Source organism: Archocentrus centrarchus, chromosome 2 (assembly GCF_007364275.1).
Source record: "Archocentrus centrarchus isolate MPI-CPG fArcCen1 chromosome 2, fArcCen1, whole genome shotgun sequence".
Lineage (NCBI taxonomy): Eukaryota > Metazoa > Chordata > Actinopteri > Cichliformes > Cichlidae > Archocentrus > Archocentrus centrarchus.
The window spans coordinates 3,553,268-3,573,762 of NC_044347.1; the positions used below are offsets into that span (position 1 = coordinate 3,553,268).

The 20,495-nt window shown below is 41.0% G+C and overlaps 1 protein-coding gene across 1 annotated transcript; it reads left to right on the forward strand.

Moving 5' to 3' along the window:
* The first annotated feature begins 4,296 nt into the window (after positions 1–4,296).
* Positions 4,297–19,462, forward strand: LOC115793528 (zinc finger protein 224-like). Its single transcript, XM_030748568.1, has 4 exons — positions 4,297–4,387; positions 8,748–8,834; positions 10,324–10,920; positions 17,485–19,462. Exons 2-4 carry the CDS (start codon positions 8,817–8,819, stop codon positions 18,178–18,180), a joined length of 1,311 nt encoding a protein of 436 aa, XP_030604428.1. The 5' UTR covers positions 4,297–4,387; positions 8,748–8,816; the 3' UTR covers positions 18,181–19,462.
* The last annotated feature ends 1,033 nt before the right edge of the window (positions 19,463–20,495 follow it).

Here is a 20,495-nt window from a genome sequence, read left to right on the forward strand (position 1 = left end):
AGCAGGTCCTTCCTCTGGCCGTTTCAATGCCAGGTCCTACCGTTGCAGACCTGAATAGCACTGTGCCCACACCAGGGTTATTATAGTTAACGAAAACGAACGAAATAACGAAAACTAAAATTGAAAAAACATTGTCGTTAACTGAAATAAATAAAGGCTACAATTAAAAGGAAAAAACGATAACTAACTAAAACTGTATTGTGAGTTTAAAAAACTAACTAAAACTAACTGAAACTATTGTGGATTGATCATTTTTCCACTCTCCAAGTTTAAGCTGGGAGCGCCGTCGGGCAGCTGTGTGCGTGCGTGTGCACGAGAAAGCGGCAGAGTCGCTCTGAACCCGGGTTCAGAGCGGGTCCACGCTGCCGCAACGCTGTGATGAACCTGTTCAGTCCTTGTGCGTTTCCGTCTACTTTATCAGTGAGAGAATAACAATCACGAATAATAATCAAAGCATCAGTATAAGGACTCACAACTGTCAGCAAACTCCTGGAGGGAGACTGCTGTCGGAATGGACGTGAGGAAATGAAGGAAGTGGAAAAACAGGGACAAATATGTTTGCAGCCAAAAAACTGAACATAAAGAGCGAGGACCAAAAAAGTCCCAGCTGGCACCGCAGCACACGACCACAAGGTAATTAACACACACAACACACACAGCTACACAAGCATAAATGCGGACATGATCGAGGTCGGACACTTCCGTAGGTTGTGTACAGAGGCCGCAAAGACCCTGCAAGTCTAATTAGCAAGCATCTAACCAAGCTAGCTCCAAAACAGAAGAAGCTTCAGGTGGTGAAAACATCAGGATGCAGCTGGATTTGATCTTTGACTCCTTCAAAGAGTTTGTTTTTGTCAAACACCACATGTAGGTGTTGTTAATCTACTGTGCTGACACTGGAGTTTATTGGGAGTTTATTGTAGAAGTTATTGAGTTTGGGAGTTCATATTTTTCTTTGTTTCTCCCTGTTGATGTTCATGTGTGTCCTAATTATCACACATTTAGCATGTAGTGCTTCTGTCTTGTGAACTGTTGGTTGTTGAATATATTTCTTTATGGTATCTTTGTTGAGTTTTTATTACACAATAGTCACTTTTGTGCATTGAATCTTGCACCTGACAAAGTATGAAAATACTAAAACTAATACTGAAACTAACGAAACTAAACTAAAACTAAGCATTAAACCAAAAATAAAAACTAATAAAAAACAAGCAAAACCACTCTGAAAACAAATTAAAACTAACTGAATTAGAGAAAAAAAAGTAAAAACTAACTAAAACTAAACAATAATGTAAAATCCAAAACTATTATAACCCTGGCCCACACAGCCAGTACTAGCTAACCATCGTGCCTTCACCAATAAATTCCGCTCATTCAACCCGGCGTGGTACCGCACTAGACCTCGGCTGGAATACTGTGGCTCAGGACACATGTTTCTGCTTCCCGAATTAATTTGTCACAAAGTTGCCCAAAAAAACCCAGAAGAATGATTCTGTAGTTTTTCACATTTTGCATTTTTTGCAGTTGCTGTTCTCTTTCTGTTGTACTGTTGTATAATAAAAAAAAAAGAATTAAAAAAAAAAAATTTATATTCCAGCCACAGAAGGTCACAAATCTGTGTACTTTTTGTGATGTCCGAAACCCAGATAAATGGAGAGGGTATATGTATATCTTTGTGCCTAGTAGGGCTGTATTCAATTCCCAAAAAGCAAACAAATATAGCCTAATATTTTGTGTCATATTATATATATACTTGCCCACCTACATTTTCAGTCTGCCCACCCAACTACAGTGGGCTAGAACCGGGCCTGCTCAGAACTGTTTTGCACACGAGGAGAAGCTGTTTTGTATTTGAGGAGAGATCATTTTGTGCTCAAGGACAGTTTGTAAAGTATGTTTTCTTTGTGTGCAACAGGTTTTCTTTGTGTGCAGCATGTGTTCTCTGCATGCGACCTTTTGGCAGGAAATTAACTCTATACAAAGGTCCTTTGTGTCAAATCTATCCAGTAAGACATTTCTGAATACATTTGATCTGCAGTCACAAAGCAGTGACTGCTGTGTGTTCATCTGTGTGTGTTTGTCTCCATCTAGTGCCGCATTAGATTTACTGCAGATGAGTGAACAGCAGCAGACTGAGGAGCCACTGCTGCAGGGGATTCTGGGACATCTGAATCTAAATAAGGTCTCAGGCTCAGCTGCTGAGACAGAGACAGTCTCAGAGGCGTGGACAGCAACAGTGTGTCAGATGTTCCTGCTGATCAGCTCTGAACTGGCCCCTGATCAATAACACTCATTGATTGTAGAGAAACACTCAGAATGACACTGAGAGTGAGAGCAGCTCAAAGCTGAGGGACAAACATGAAACAAAGTCACTGTGAGAACAACTGGAACCAAACTGAGCTCCAGCTAAAGTTTCCATCATCACATCATTCACATATGAACCAACATGACTCTGCATTAAGAATAATAGCTGCTCTCTTCATGTCACAGCTGTGTTTGTAAAAAGCTGCAAATCAAAGTGTTTATGAAAGGCTAAAGATTAAAAATGCTAAAGTTTTGGACGTCTGTCTGTTTGTTTTTCCTTTCTTCATCTTCACTCACAGTTTTCCTGCAGCTTTTTAACTTTTTCCATAAATTTGCTTCTTCTGAGTTTCAATAGGACTTTGGGCCATCCTGATATGACAGCATCACAGAGCTGCTGCAGGTCTGTCAGCTGCACATCCATGGTGTGAACCTCCTGTTCCCCACATCCCAAAGGTGCTCTGTTGGAGCTCTGCTGACTGTGGAGGCTGCTGGAGTACAGTGAACTCACTGTAATTTTGAGGAGAGCAGCATCAGAAGATGGTGCACTGAGCTCCTAAAGGGAAGGATGTGCTCAGTAACAACACTCAAGTAGACTGTGGTGTTTCAGTGATGCTCAGCTGGTACTGAGGGGCCCACAGTGGGCCAAGAAAACCTCCCCACACCATCACAGCAGCATCAGCCTGAACTCTTGATCCAAAGATGGAGCCGTGCTGTCATGTTGTTGATGCAGATTCAGACCATCTGAATGTTGCAGCACAAACTGAGGCTCATCAGACCAGGTGACGTGTTTCCAGGTGTTCTTTATCTTCTGTTGTCCACGTCTGCTGAGCCTGTGTGAACTGTAGCCTCAGTTTGCTGTTCTTAGCTGACAGCAGGGGCACCCGCTGTGGTCTTCTGCTGCTCTAACCCACTTTAAAGGAGCCTGACCTTCACCTCTGACCTCTGTGTTAGAATGCACCTGGACAGGTGTACCTAATAAAGTGTCTAGTGAGCATTAAATAGCTGCTGGTCCAGTGAAAGCTGCTTTGGAAGGTTGCTCAGTGAAGTGTGTGCATGCAGCCACAATGAGAGCTGCTCAGATCCTGTGGATACTGAGCAAAGCTGCTTCAGTTCTTCCTTTATTCCTGCCTTTATCAGAGGACACACTGGAGCTTCCTTCATCCAAGGAAAGAAGGAACTAACGTGCCAGAAGTGAGGAGGGACACAGATGATGGAAATGTTCATTAACAGTGTGTTTTCCATTTGATGCCATAACCTGCTGACATGTTTGAACCTTCAGAGTGAGTTAAAGCCACAGCTGAACTCTGAACATCAACCTGCTGCAGTCACATCACATTTTTAGAGCTTCATTCAAAGACTCGGAGCTTTACTCACAGCATCAGTGTGAGCTGAAGGCTCGCCATCATTCAGGCTGCATTAGTGTGTGTGTTGCTGTGTTGCAGCCTCATCATGAATGAATGTGACTGAGTCACAGAAAGTCTTCATGAAGGAGGAGATACCTGGATCATCTCTGCAACAGGAAGAGGAAATATGAGTGCACAGAGTGAGCAGCGACTCCCAGTTTGACCAACACTGAATGTGACTTTCTGGGCTTCCTGCTCCTTCTTCTGTCCAATGACGGCCTCAGTGATGAAGGCAGATGTTCCTGCTGCTGCTCTGCTTTGATATGAGCTGCATGAAACAACACTGCAACAACACGCTGGACAAACATCTAAGAGTCCATCTGCAGGACTTTGGAGCTCCCACCGAGCAGACTCGTGTCGTCCTCCATCACATTATTAATCAGGGTCAGAGCAGTCTGAGCCTCCTAACTCCTTATCAACTCTCCTTCACTCCTTTCCTTCACCTCATGACGTTTTCCATCCTCATGAAGGTAAAGTGATCAGGAAAAGGAGGAAGGAGGGATTTGGACTCACTTCTTTGGGAGCTCAGACTCGACTCTAGAGCACCCCCTGCTGCGCTCCGGACTCAATCGCAGCCACTTCCGGTTCAGTGGGATTGACCGGAAGTGGGTCTCTGCTCGCTGACCTCTTTGTGTCCTTGGAAAGAGTTGCAGCGTCGTCCCGCAGCTTGTCATCTAAAGGTAAGCAGGAGGTAACTTTAATGTGAGTTCAGTTAATCTGGAGCTGAGCTCCTGACAGTGTTGCCAACTTGGCGACTTTGTCGCTAGATTTAGCGGTTTTTCAGACCCCCCTGACGAGTTTTTTTTTTTCCAAAAAGCGAGTAGCGACAAATTTTGCGAGTTTTCGCGGTGACGTCGGCGACTTTTGGAGAGTTTTTTGTTAACCTTAAATCGTCCGCTATCGCTGTGTTTTATGTACATACAGCCTTCGTACTGTCCGTTCAGATGCTTTGGCATCGGCTGGACCCCCAAGAGTACCTGGCTGTTGGTATGTACCGTGAGTCACGTGACCTTAATAGCTGAAGTGGGTCTGTTCGAGTCCTCGTGATGCAGCTCGTTGATACGACGCTGCATTGAGCGGGTGGGGCCTGTTGCTGTGATGGAGGGAAAAAAAGCATTAATTTATTTGAGGAGCATTATTATTTAAATATGCCAGTGGTTTATTTTTGAGCAATTTCTCCTGCACATCTACAGCAGTTAATAAGTGTTAATGTTAATAAGTGTCTGTGTGACATTTGGGACATGCATTTTAAATAATTCAGTACAAACATTGTAACAATGAAATAGGTTGTATACCAGCTAATCATTATCTCAGCATGCTATATGTGTGTGTGTGCTTTTCATAGTACTGGCAAGAATTTAAAACTACTTCCGCTGTTCGGTTTTATACTTCCGGTTAGCCAAAGTCAGAGCCAGAGTTAATGACAAAATTCAGTTACTTTGTGCTGTAACAGGCGGCTTTATTAGTTGGAACATGAGCTCGGGTTTAACTTGTGCTGTTGTCGGTTGTCACTACATCAGTCTGTACATTTTTTCAAATTATTTTATTCTGTAAATTTGTTCTTTTTCCCCCAAATTATTCTACCCACTTGCACATCCTATTACCGTATATTTTCCTTATGTTTTAAGTTTTCCTTTAATGTACAGCCTCTTACAGTTTTGTGTTATTTTATTTATAGTGTGACACTACAGCATACAGCCTACACAAAGCTTTAACAATGCCTGCCTTCATGTAAACACGTAGCAGTTAGCAGGATGACAGCTGCGTGTCTCCTCGATCACGGCCTTCAGCCAGTCCAGTGTTTCTGTTTCAGTGATCTGAACACTCTGATATCCAGATCAGTGATTTACCTTCCACAGAATAGTGTTGGGAAATTAATCTTACACCATCTTTTCCCCCTCCCGGGTTCGTAATGAAAGAGCAGAGATCGGACTTTCCATTTCATTTTTAACAATTTATTAATCACCAGACATATTCCATGAGGCCAAAAATAATGCAGATTTTAACACAAGCATGCTTGGAGATTGCAGATTAATCTTCCCATACCGCATTCATGCTGTTGTCTCCCCCTAAGCGCCATGCAATCTGACTGTCTGTGTGCACCCCCCGTTCTTTATGGTTCGGGGCCATAAAACCCATATAAGGATATATGTTTACCTCTCAGGCCAGCTCTCCTCTCTCAGTTATGCGACCCCCCACTCTTACTCTCCTGTGTGCACCTCTCCAACTTCTTAAGATAAACACAGTGTGCTCCCCAATAAGCCTTACATTCCTTAAATCTGCAATAATTAATTCCCTCAATAGCTGCAGCATCACTGCATGATTTCCCTAATCAGAGATACAGGAACAGCTGACTGTCTCCACCACTCCACTTTCCCTTAGCATGACCCATGCTAAGCACAATTACTGGCGTCCCCCATCTCCATGACTGATGCCACATTGCAGCACTTCACCTCTGCGAGGCTGAATGAGGGTCATGCTGAAGGGTCATAAACCCTTGCATCTGGGCTTGCCCCAAGGTGGGGAGCATCTGCATGGATGATGGCTCCACATGGCAGTACTGACACATTGCGTGTGTCAGAATACTTCTTTAACACTTCCGGTTCCAGGTCCTGTCCTCTTCTCATGTCCCTGGTTTGTGGTGTACCTTTGATGATTCTTGCTGCCAGGGCTTGGGAACAAGTTTCTCCAGAAACATGGCATGCCTCATAAAATCTGCTGGCTGTGACACGAAGCCGGCGTACCTCGAGCCAAAGCTGTGAGGTAGACTGTTCCCGTGATGCTTTTTCTATCATTGCTGCTTGTGTGGCAGTCACTTTTAGGCTTTCCAGGTGACATTTCTGTTTGTAGTTTGGTGTGAAGTCAAATTTGGATCTGTAATTATCAATGAGCAGTTGTGGGTATTCTGGGGCATCTGGGTGCTTGATTAATTCATTCCTACGTTCAGCTGGGCATTGGCATTGGTGGGCATGCTTTTCAGCTTCTCTGCAAGTTTCAGTATATGAGGGTCAGGAAAGGGACCTTAAAAAAAAAAAAAGCAACAGAGGAGTTAAGTTGCGTTCAAGTATTTATGACGTTCCTGTCTCAGGTGAGTATTATAGCATTGTCACATAAGAGTTTGCATCTTCACACAGTTATTGTGCCCCCCATGAAACCATTGAAATGTGAAATATCTTTAGTATGCTCTTTATAGGAAGTGATAAAAATAATTGATAATAGATTTTTATGAAAAATATTACTAATAACTTACCTGGATATGCTTGATAAAGTGTAGACTTCACACCTGTTCTGCTGATGGGCTTGGGCTTCCGGATTTTCATATCACCCGTTGCTTTTGGCTGTATTCCCTGTGGATAATTATTTGGAATTAATCACAACGTCACATCCTGGTTATGAGCACTATACCAAACATACAATGACACAAACAAAATTATGCTTGATTTTTACCTGAGTCCTTGGCCTGTGCCAAGTTTGCAAAGTGCAGCTTTTGATACTGTTGACCATAACATTTTATTACAGAGATTAGAGCATACTATAGGCATTAAAGGTACTGGACTATTGTAATTCATTATTATCAGGCTGTCCTAAAAGCTCCCTCAAAAGCCTTCAGCTGATTCAAAATGCTGCAGCTGGAGTACTGACAGGGACTAGAAAGAGAGAGCAGATTTCTCCCATAACCAAAAATCCAAAAATAGGCCGGACAAAATTACTGTTACCCTCAACTTAATATTTGGTTGCACACGCTTAGGAAAAAATAATTGAAATCAATCACTTCCTATAACCATCAACAAGCTTCTTACACCTCTCAACTGGAATTTTGGTCCACTCTTCTTCTACAAACTGCTCCAGGTCTCTGATATTTGAAGGCTGCCTTCTCCCAACAGGAATTTTAAGATCTCTCCACAGGTGTTCAATGGGATTTAGATCCCGACTCATTGCTGACCACTTCAGAGCTCTCCAGCACTTTGTTTTCATCCATTTCTTTGTACTTTTTGAAGTATGTTTGGGGTCACTGGCCTGCTGGAAGACCCATGATCTTGGATGCAAACCCAGCTTTCTGACACTGGGCCCTACATTGCGACCCAAAATCCTTTGGTAATCTTCAGAGTTCATGATGCCTTGCACACAGTCAAGGAATTCAGTGCCAGAGGCAGCAAAACATCTTTGAACCCCCACCATATTTGACTGTAGGTACTGAGTTCTTTTCTTTGTAGGCCTCGTTCTGTTTTCGGTAAACACTAGAATGACGTGCTTTACCAAAAAGCTCTATCTTGGTCTCATCTGTCCACAGGACATTGTCCTAGAAGGATTTTGGCTTACTCACACACATTTTGGCAAACTGCAGTCTAGCTTTTTATGTCTCTGTGTCAGCAGTGGGTCCTCCTGGGTCTCCTGCCAGACTCTCTCTGCCAAAATGCAAAGATTGTATCAACTTCTCTCCTTTTTATCTGGTTTCAGGTATGATTTTTATATTGTCCGCACCTGTTACTGCCACCGGTGAGTTTAAATGAGCATCAAATGGTTGAAACAAAGAATCCATAGATTTTGGCTGTGATTGCAATAATTTTCTGGGAGAAATACTTCATTTTCTGGAAAATTTTCAGGGGTGCCAACATTTTTGGCCATGACTGTATCTTAAAGACCTCATAGTACCGTATCACCCCAATGGAGCACTTTGCTCTCAGACTGCTGGCTTACTTGTGGTTTCTAGGATACTTAAGAGTAGAATGGGAGGCAGATTTTCTGCTGTTTTTCACTTTGTGCACCAAATCTCATGAGGTTCAGATGGAGCACCAAACTGCAGTTACACAGTCAGTGGAGATGCAGCAGTGCAGTTTCTCAGCAGTGGTGTTAACTGGAGGCTGACACACTGACTGAAGACATTTAGTCTGAGTAGATCTGAACTTTCCTTCTTGATGGTTTCATCTTGCTTTGACTGCAGCTGTAACAACACTGATTCCAGAAGGATGTGTGAAAAGCATTTTGGCACACAAAGCCGGACAGCTTTTGTACAGCTAATAAAGATCTGTTCTCCTGCAGCTGATCATCAGGAGGAGGAGAGTCTGACGGAGCAGCAGAGGAACATTTTCAGCCTCTACAGAGGAAACAATGAGTTCAACACAACAGGTGAGAAAAATCTCAGTGTTACACTATTATTGAAACTGTGTGACTTCATCAGCTGCTGTTGGTTTGGTTTATTATGGTCCCAGTTAGCACTGAAGATAAAACAAGACCAAATAAAAAGGTCACATTTCAACTGGACACAAACAAATTTGAATTTGAATTTATTTATCTGGTAGGGACAATGCACATTAATAAACAATCTGTAAATGCACCACAATTAGCCAAAAGGCTATTTTTCATCTGTTGTCCCTGGACAAATCGCAATTTGTCTTGCTAAAAACAAAGTTTATACAATAAAGGTTAAAATGACTAAACTACACAGATTTGTCAATGAATAAAAAAGAAAATACAAGCAATACAGTAAATACATAAGGAAACTACACACAATTTTCTTAAAAGGTATAAGTAATTAAACTAAAATCAATTGTTCATATTGATGGCAAAAAAATAAATAAAAATGAAGGAAAATTTAATCCTTTAACCGTCAGTCTCTGAGTTGAGTGCTCAGTTTTTTTCTAGTAACATGTTTCAAAGACATTAATAATCAAGATTCAGCTCAAACCCACAGTTTATCACACATCATTTTCACTGAGCAGCATTTTATCTATAATGTCATTTTCATTGCTGTTATAATTACACATTTCATCTTTTCATAGGACTATTCCACTCTCTCCTCAATAGATAAAATTGTTTTCCAACCAGTTTGATTCCAGTTCTTACTGGTTTGGAAATGCTGTACCAGTAGCTGTTCACATTGCTGTTGTGATGATCCCCAGAGCCTCTCATCCGGTGGTTCAACACAGTCCAGCTCAACTGTGTTGGGCTGCAGCTGGTGGCAGTAGTTCTTGTTCTGCTCTGAAGATCTGCTTCAAGCTTCAGGGTCACTCTGAGCAGAAGCTGCAGAAGGTGGAGAGCTGCTTCATGTGCTGCTACACCAAACTCACAGAGGCTGCAGAGCAGAACAACAACTACCATCACAGCCTGCAGTTCAGCACTGTGGAGTTTGTCAGTGTGATGAGAAACTCCGTGAGAGAGAGCCCATATTTGCTTTATTCGTTAGAAAATATATGCATACAGTACTTGGAAAAGTGTGTGTTTGCTGCCCTTTTATGGGATTCATGTGGCCTGCAGTAGTCATTTTTGTCCGGGATGTATCTGTTAGCTCACAGATAAAACTAGCTTCCAGGATGGCTTTCATCCATTTGAAGTGTTGACCCATTCTTTTGTCATTTTGAAGCTAGACTGTTGTGATTCTTTATAATCAGGATGTCCAATTAATGCTTTGAAATTGTTTTACATAAATTTATGTTTCCTTTTTTTCTGCCTGTACATGGCTGCATATACTGTGCTAATTTCAGCAATAGGTGGTGTAATAGACCTAGTAGATGTTTGGAGGCTACCAAAAACTCTAATATTAATGGAGTTTAAAGGTTCAGTTTGTTTCATGACTGCATTTCTCTCACTGCCTCTGTTTGTATCTCTGTCACTGCAGGACCAACCTGGACCGAGAAGTCAGTGCTCTCAGGAGGCTGATAAACCTCACAGAAGGAAGGGAGAAAAAAAATACACCTGTGATGAGTGTGGGGTGGATTTTTGTAGTAAGGGTTCATTAAAAAACCATCAAGTCATTCACACTGGAGAGAGACCGTTCAACTGTGACTTGTGTGGAAAGTCTTTTACTCGGGGTGGACACTTAAAAACACACCAATTCATCCACAGTGGAGAAAAACCATACAGCTGTGATCAGTGTGGCCGAGCTTTTACTTACAGTAATGGCTTAAAAAGGCATCAAATTACCCACTCTGGAATTAAGGCATACAGCTGTGACTATTGTGGAAAAACTTTCAGCCACGTAGAGAGCAGAAATGTACACCTACGCATTCACACTGGCCATGATGTGTTCAGCTGTGATCAGTGTGGCAAATTGTGTGCAACAGGCACACATTTACAATCCCACATGTTTACCCACACTGAGGAGAGACCTTATCAGTGTGACCTGTGTGATAAGACTTTTAAAGCTCCACAGCACCTGAAAGCACACCAACAGATCCACAGCAGAAAGAGACTCTACAAGTGCAATTACAGTGAGGTATGTATTTTTACAACTCTGCTCATTAAATTGTGTTAGCATGTTAGCAATTCTACTGCATATACAGGCAGCGCTGGGAGAGTCATCGCATTTCATTTTTAGTTATGATTTTTGCTTCCATGATCATGAAACATGAAAACCTACAGTATTCGTTTTTGTAGTTCCAAACATTTATATCATTGTAATATATATATATAGAGAGAGATCTTGCAAACAGAACTGTGATCTGAATGCATTGTTGTGCCAAACATATTTGCTATTTCAAGATGAGCTCTATAGGTTCTCTATAGGCTCCTCTTGTTAGTGTGTGACCCTTTATTTTATTTGAATTATTTTTTAACATGTTATGTGACAAATTGGCCTAGAGCTGACAGGCTTAGGAAAAAGAAAAGAGAAAAGAAAGAGAGAGAGAAAGAGGAAGAAGAAGAAGAAGAAGAAAAAACAGAAAACAGAAAAAAGAAACAGGAAAGAGCACAAGTAAGTAAACCAAATAGTTCATCACTTGTTAAACATAAAAGATACTGACAATATTTGCAAAATTAAAAATTGTGTGGGGGAAAAAAAAATAAGCATGGTTACACAAACCAACCATTTTGTGTTATGATTACCTGGGTGTATGTGTTTGTGTCATGAAATGTACTTACCAATGAAGGCAGAACGCCACAGCTCCACCCCGAACCACCCCACCCCACCGCAGCCCCCACCCCCCACCCCACCCCCCTGCAATGCAGGCACCCCAGGGCCCCCAAAGCGCAGACTAGACATCCCGACGCAGGCCAGGCCAGGCCAACCCACCCCACCCCACCCGGTGGTGCGCCTGGGACAGCAGAGACCCCCCCCCAGCACCAGGGGGGACCCACCAGGAGCTGGTGCAGCCCCAGGGCCTGGGCCTGGGGCCCCAGACCCCAGCCCCCGAGCCACACAGGGAAGACCAGCCAACCGACCGAGGGCCAGCACCCACCCCCCCAAGCACCCCGGCCCACACCCCAGGACCGTAAGGCAGCACCATCCAAGCCCCCACCACCATCAACCAGGACAGGCACACAGACATCACCAGAAGGTGACCTCAGGACTCCAGTCTCAGGAGGCTACCAGCTACACATGCCTGCGGATTGCCCACCCGACCACCTACAAAGCACAACAGGAGCAGAGCCCACAGCCAACCACCCCCACTAAGTAATGGAGCTGATCAGCGGGAACCAAAGAGAGTCAAATTCCTCCAATTGGTTTTAGAAGAAGCAGACATTCTCTCTAAACTAACATGGTCTACTAATAAATTTCTGTACTTAGTAATACAGAGTTTATTTTTTGACTTCCAATTCATGAGGATAATTTTCTTAGCGATACACAAGGCGGTAAGAACAATGTGTAATATATTTGACTCCATAACTAATTCACTGACATCACCTAAGACGCATCGTCTGGGGGAAGTTGGGACACGACAGCTAAACCATGTGGATAGGTCTTCACATATCCTCTGCCAAAATCTCTGAACAGGTACACAAGATCACAGAGCATGTAGATAATTCTCCTCTGAATTGCTTGTACAGTGGTGCATATGTTTGAGTGTGTAAGGCCCATTTGGAACATCCTTTGTCCAGTATAGTGTGTTCTATGGAGAATTTTATATTGTATAAGTTGTATTTGGGGTCTTTTAGTCATTTTGAAGATATTTAAACATATTTCTGTCCATAAATTTTGATCCAGGTTAACAGAAAGATCACGCTTCCATTTTGCAATTGGGAGGGAAACTGAATCATCAGTTTTTAGTAATAATTTATATAATTTTGACAACAATTTTGGGGTACAAAGGTTAAGAAATTCTGTTACCCATGTAGGCATTTCTAAATTCAATTGATTGAGGTTAAACCTTCCCTGTAAGATGGACTTAAGTTGTTGATATTCCAGAAATCTACCGTTGCCAATTTTATATTTTGATACAAGTTCTTGAAATGTAATAAGGTTTCCATTGTGGATAATATGTTCTAAATTATTTACACCCTTATCACGCCATAACAGAAAATTCAGCATTTTCTTTTTCTGACAAATATCTGGATTGTTCCAAAAAGGTGTTAGTTTACAGGGGATAAGTGAAGACTTAGTTATTTTTAAAAATTCCCACCAGGCTGTCAGAGAGGTGTTTATACTAAGGCTTTTATAGCAGTTATGGTGTTTAATGCTGGGACTAATGAAGGTAGAGCCAAGATTTTTATTTTTCCACAAAGTGCCTGTTCTAGATCCAGCCATGGGTTGTCTAATAAATTGAATTTGATCCACTTTGAAATATACTGCAATCTACTGCCTGAGAAATAGTAATAAAAGTTTGGTAATTCTAGACCTCCACTGTGTTTTGGCTTTTGTAAAGTTTTTAAGCTTATTCTTGATGGTTTGTTTTTCCATAAAAATTTGGAGATGTTTGAATCTAGTGACTTAAACCAAGGAAAAGAAGGTTTATTAGGGATCAGTGAAAATAGATAATTAATTTTTGGTAAAACCATCATTTTGATGGCAGCAACTCTCCCCATGAGTGATATAGGTAAACTATTCCAACGTGATAGATCATCCTCTATTGTTTTTAATAAGGGGATATGTTTTAATCGTACCAAGTCTGAGAGCCTGGCGAAAAAATTTATGCCTAAATATCTAATATTTCCTGACTTTAGTGGGGCCCTAGAGGTTCTATGGAAATTACAATTCAGAGGCAAAACTGTTGATTTACTCCAATTGATAGAGTAATCAGATATAGATGAGAACTTATCTATTAGTGTGATAGTCTTCAAAAGGGAAGCTTGTGAATTCCCAAGGAAAATTAATACATCATCAGCATAAAGGCTAATTTTATGGTCCGTATTTTCAGTTTGAATCCCTTTAATATTTGCATTTTGGTGGATTGCTGCTGCTAGTGGCTAAATGAAAATGACAAAAAGAGAGGGAGAGAGTGGGCAGCCCTGCCTGGTGCCCCTCTGCAGACTGAAGCTTTGGGAAATAAGATCATTTGTCCTAACACATGCATTTGTTTTTTGCCATTTTGAAGCTGGACTGTTGTGATTCTTTACAATCAGGATGTCCAATTAATGCTTTGAAATTGTTTTACATAAATTTATGTTTCCTTTTTTCTGCCTGTACATTGCTGCATGTAATGTGCTATTGTCAGCGATAGGTGGTGGTAATAGGCTGCCAAAAACTGTAATATTAATGGAGTTTAAAGGTTCAGTTTGTTTCATGACTGCATTTCTCTCACTGCCTCTGTTTGTATCTCTGTCACTGCAGGACCAACATGGACCGAGAAGTCAGCGCTCTCAGGAGGCTGATAAACCTCACGGAAGGAAGGGAGACAAAAAATACACCTGTGACGAGTGTGGGGTGGATTTTCGTAGTAAGGGTTCATTAAAAAACCATCAAGTCATTCACACTGGAGAGAGACCGTTCAACTGTGACTTGTGTGGAAAGTCTTTTACTCGGGCTGGACACTTAAAAACACACCAATTCATCCACAGTGGAGAAAAATCGTACAGCTGTGATCAGTGTGGCCGAGCTTTTACTTACAGTAATGGCTTAAAAAGGCATCAAATTACCCACTCTGGAATTAAGGCATACAGCTGTGACTATTGTGGAAAAACTTTCAGCCACGTAGAGAGCAGAAATGTACACCTACGCATTCACACTGGCCATGATGTGTTCAGCTGTGATCAGTGTGGCAAATTGTGTGCAACAGGCACACTTTTAAAATCCCACATGTTTACCCACACTGAGGAGAGACCTTATCAGTGTGACCTGTGTGATAAGACTTTTAAAGCTCCACAGCACCTGAAAGCACACCAACAGATCCACAGCAGAAAGAGACTCTACAAGTGCAATTACAGTGAGGTATGTATTTTTATTTTGAGCTTGTAAAAATCTGTGACCCGGCCCCGGAGAAGTGGAAGAAAATGGATGGATGGATGGATCTTGTAATTTTAGCCTGATTGGTTGGAACAACTCTGCTCATTAAATTGTGTTAGCATGTTAGCAATTCTACTGCATATACAGGCAGCGCTGGGAGAGTCATCGCATTTCATTTTTAGTTATGATTTTTGCTTCCATGATCATGAAAACCTCATTGTAATATTTAAGGTTCTGGCAGTTTCTGGTACATTATGGTATTATTATTTCTGTATAAATGGGCTTTCATGTTGGTTTCCAGTGGCTCCTTCTTCAGTCAGGTGTATATAAAATAAAAATAATTTTATTGTCATAAAAAATATATAAAATACAACTATAGAACATATTATCAAAACATTTCTGCTTAATTTCTTGCTTTGAAGCACAAATTCTTCTCTCTCCAGGTTAAACTACCTCACTCACAGTTTGTTCCTGTCTAATATCGTGAGCAGAGTAATTTTGTTAATCGACGATGGTCTATTTTAGAGAATTCAATGAAGCCTTTGAACTGATCCGCCAGACCAGAGGCCATATCGCTGCAGACCGTACAATGGTACAGTGGTGTGGATGCCTTGGGCATTGGCGGTCACACGGCAGTGTTGTTCCTTTTGGACGAAAATTCAAAACCAATTAAGTCCATAGTTTCCAAAAAAATCACTGGGACGAGCAGGTTCCGATGCAGGCTGTTTATTAGACATCTTAGTTATGCAGAACACAGACAAAAACTAAGACACAGACGGTAACATAGTGTTATGACGTGTTTGTTTGTTTGTGAAGGAAGACACCTGAAACACTTTAATTAGAAAAATAGAACAGTTAATATTCAAGCATCAGAAGAAATAATATACATAGAGGGCCATCTGCTCAGGGAGAGAGTCAGGCCTGTGTGGCTCGACTCCTCTCTCAGCAGAGAGCTCAGTGTTCCTCACTAACCAAAACATCTTATAGTGACAGTTTATCAGTTCCAAAAGTGTCAGAGAAAGCTGTGGTTTAGACTTGGCCTTCTCAGATTGCTCACCCTGTACAAAGAGCACAAGTTAATGTCTAATGTATTTATTTATTTATTTGTCTGTGGTTTGCTTTGGCCACTGTTTATTAATTAATTTCCTGGGGTTTACTTTTAACATTTGTCATTTTATTAATTGGGTAGAAAATACAGTCCCACAATAGCTAAGACTAAGATACATACATACACACACACACACACACACACACACACACACACACACACACACACACACACACATAGACAGAGAGAGACAGAAACAGGAAGAGAAGAAGAGGACAGGAAGGAGAAAAGTAAGAGTCCGTGACAAAGAGCAGTCTAACATTTATATCTTAAAGATGGTAACTGCCCAATTGCCTTTGACCTCTCCTAATTTACATAAAGTTGCAACCCATGAAACTTGAACCCCAACCAATCATCTACTGGCTCTGTTCCACTCACTAGTCAATCACATGCTTAAGGCATGTATGTTTTTGGGGTATCTCTTGGTTCATGTCCTGGCAAATATCACAATGATGAACCTTTCTGCAATAAAACCTCTGTTAACAAAGCATCTCTTAATTCCATCCCCACTTAGCCAGCTGTTATCTCTCCATTAAATCATGTTTCAACAACACAGGTGGGTCTGCAGAACTCCACTTTTAGGGCCCACCCATCATAAAACCCCTAAAATCCAACATGAAGTTACAATGATCATGTGAAGTAGAAATGTTCCCACATTCCACCAAGCCTTTAAGCACATGTGAGTATCAGATCTAACAGGCCTTACCTTTACCACAGCAACATTAAAGCCTACAATGTTCACTTATTCAGTGTGTGTGTGACTAATATGTTTCAATACATGATATAGAAATAGTGACAGTAAATCTCAATATAAAGTGATTTAAAAAATTCCCCAACAGCTGCAGTGATCAGATTTCATAGTTCTGACCAACATTTTCTAACTTTTTGAAAAGTGTATGTTGGCTGTTAACCGCCTCCCCACATTGTACGATTTGTACTCTTTGGAAAATGTCGATATTTGGGAATGATCCCTAAAGGTTTTCTGACGTTGTACACAAATAAGGTTTTAACAGCTTCTCTTCTGGTAGTTCTCTTCTGGCTGCAGAAGAAAGTCTATATGAAGTGAGCTGCATGAAAAATGAACAGACACACAAGTGTCCAAAATCACTCACTGCTCACTTATAGTGAGTCCACAGTTTGTTGTGGTGTATGAATGTACTCTATATAGGCTGGTGGTGTTATATAGTATTACATTAGCAGTATTGTAGTATTACTGTAGTATTTTGGTACTATATAAGCATTATAATCTTACAGTGAAATCATTGCATATTTACATTGTGGTAATGCAGTACTACAATTATTATTGTGGTGTGACATTAATATTGTAGCACTACATTGGTTGCAGTTCAGTAGGACAGTAATATTGCAGTATTATGTTGGTATTATTGTAGTAGTATTATTATAATATTATGGTGGTAGTATTGTAGTTATAGTATCCTAGTAAGCTCAGTGTTGTAACGTAAACAGTAAAATGTAATTGGACGTTGGCAGAGATGCTCTTTATTTCAGGTGACGTACAGGATAAAAATGTTGAAGGATTCTCTGACTTACTCTGTCTTTGTGTCTTTGATTAGAAGCAGAGCCACACAGATGGATCCAGTTCTCAGTCCTGTCATCGCTGTGGTGGTGGGAAAGCGTTTCGCTGTGACCTTTGTGGGAAAACTTTCAATCATCAAGTGAACCTAAAAGTACATCAGCGTAGAAACACTGGACACAAACTGAACTACTGCAAAGAATGTGGGAGAAGCTTCCCCACAGCACGTGGATTAAAACAACATGAACCCATCCACAGTGGGGTTAAAAAGCACCTCTGTGACCAGTGTGGGTCATCCTTCACCACTGCAGGTAACCTTAAAGTGCATAAGCGAGTCCACACAGGAGAGAAACCATACAAGTGCAGACACTGTGAGAAAAGCTTCTCACGATCAGATAGTCGTAGCCTTCATGAACGTATGCACATTGAAGGGAACTACAGCTGTGACCAGTGTGACAAGAGCTTCAGGAATCTCGGTTCATACTCCCGACACAAACGATCCCACGCTGAAAAGAAACTGTTTCACTGTTACCAATGTGCAAAAACATTCACTTCATTATCTGCTCTGTCCAAACATCAGCGTGATCATGCAGGGCGGAAATCATTCCCATCATTGGATCACAATGAATCTGCAGACACACAAAGATCCTCTTCTGGTTGCATGGTTAAACTTAAGAACCTTGAGATCCGGCTCCACAGAATTCTGATGGAATCTCCTGTAAAGAGTGTCAGCTAATGTCACACTTGTATCTGATGAAGTAGCTCTGATTTCTGGACTTGCAGAGAATAATCCTGAATCTGACATTTAGGAAGCTGCAAGTATAGATATATACATCAAGGTTTTTATTTTCTTTGAGGAATTGTATTAATCCTTTAAAATGTTATCCCAGATTTCCCAGTTAAATTTGAATCCTTTTAGAAACTGCAGTATTTAGTAGTAGTACTTGTATTATAGAAATGTCTGTTATATCCAACTGATACTGCAGCCAAACTTTATCTTTAATAAGTACTTAAAAGTTGGTCAAGTCACTGCAGCACTGTGTTTAATAAGCAGCAGCCATCGATAACTACAGACATCATGTCTCATTAGAATTTAATTTTTAAACTAAATAATTTCTCACAGGTGACCCTGTCTGTGGTTATGAATATTACAGGGTTGCCGTGGGGTAGTAAAAGGTAGTAAACAGAATTTGACTTGGTAATAAATTTTTCATCACCCCTTCAATATATTTTGACTTTTCCATTGATGCAGACTTTTTGTTTCAAGTTCTTTTAACTATAAGATTTGTATAGAAATATAACTACTCAGCAGGACCTGAGCTGACGTTGATAGACGAGCGGTTCCACTGTCCGATCTGCTGTGCGCATGTGTGGAGTCATTTTGCGCCTCGTCATGGGAAAATGTAGTTTTCACAACTTTGGGTCGATGACTTGGCATTCAAAGACTGGCTTAACCCTCCGGAATACACGGACACGCTGACGCGTCAAAATGCCATCGCCGATTTTAGATGACGTAGCATCGGGACGCTGCTGCCATGAATCGAGAGTGCAGACTTCAAACTGTGTACTAGTTTTTAAATTACGTAAATAGGCCAAGTAAAGCCAGAGTTATGCCCAATAATTTATGCCATGCATTTTCCTGTATATTGTCCTCACCTTCGATGCGCATTCAGAAATAAACGGCGAAAACGTGAGTTTTGCTAACAGGAAGTGCTTGCTAATAAAAACAAAACAAAACAAAATAATTCCCGACAACCCCCTTCCTAATTGTGGAAATAATGTCCCCTATCAACCAATCAGAAAATTATGCGGTAAAACGATGCATTTGGGTGCATTTGGCTGCTGCGGAGCAGGTGAAAAACTGGTAAAAGAGACACATTACTGGCAGGTTTTACCTGTAATGGGCCCCTCAGTCTTGTGGAGGACAGAAACTGTTTTTTGAGGTGGCATAAATGATTTGTCTAGCATCTTAATGTGAGTCCTAATTGCTCTGCAAATAGTTGTACACAAAAACACCTGAGGCCTTTCCTGCATTTTAATGTGAATTAAAATATAGTATAATATAGTAAAATATAGTAAATAATAAAGTCAAGTCAAGTCAAGTTTATTTATAAAGCACATTTAAAACAACGACGTTGACCAAAGTGCTGTACAAGATCTGTAACCCCAAGGACTATACTAAATAAAAATAAAAATATATAAATAAATAAATAAAATAATAAAATAAAAATAAATAAATAAAAACATTAAGAACAATAAATAACGTAAGAAAATTAAAAATTAAAACGTTTAAAACAAGTACCATAAAATACCATAAAATAATCATCTAAAAGGAGGTAGCACTGCAGCCAAATGCCAACGAAAAGAAATGTGTTTTTAATAGAGATTTAAATGTGTGTATCGTCTGAGCTGTGCGGATATGGAGAGGTAGATCGTTCCATAGCTTTGGTGCTGCTGCTGCAAAAGCTCGATCACCTCTCTGTTTTAGTCTAGTTTTAGGCCTCTGTAAGAGCAGCTGGTTCGATGACCTCAGAGCTCTTACAGGGGTGTGACAGTGAAGCAGCTCAGACAGATACAAAGGTGCCAGTCCGTTTAAGGCTTTAAAAGTAAGCAATAAAATCTTAAAATCGATTCTAAAACGGACAGGGAGCCAGTGAAGGGATGACAGGACTGGGGTAATGTGTTCATGCTTTTTTAAACCGGTTAAAAGACGAGCTGCCGCATTCTGGACTACCTGCAGGCGGCGCACAGATGATTGATCTATGCCAAAGTACAGGGAATTACAGTAGTCCAGGCGGGAAGTAATAAAAGCATGAATAACTTTTTCCAGGTCCTGCTGCGGGAGATAAGGTTTTACCTTGGCAATGACTCTGAGTTGGTAAAAACTGATTTTGGTAACAGCACTTACTTGCTTCTCCATTTTAAAACTACTATCTAAAATGACACCCAGATTTTTCACAGCATCACGACAGTGAGGAGCCAAATGACTCAGAGTGCCAGAGGAGTAGCTTGAGGGGTCAAATTTACCAAAGCATATGACCTCGGTTTTGC

What these genes read in the sequence shown, in the direction of transcription:
- LOC115793528 (XM_030748568.1), top strand. An exon ending in ACAAGTGCAATTACAGTGAG is followed by an intron (nt 10,921 to 17,484) that starts GTATGTATTTTT and finishes GTCTTTGATTAG; the next exon opens with AAGCAGAGCCACACAGATGG.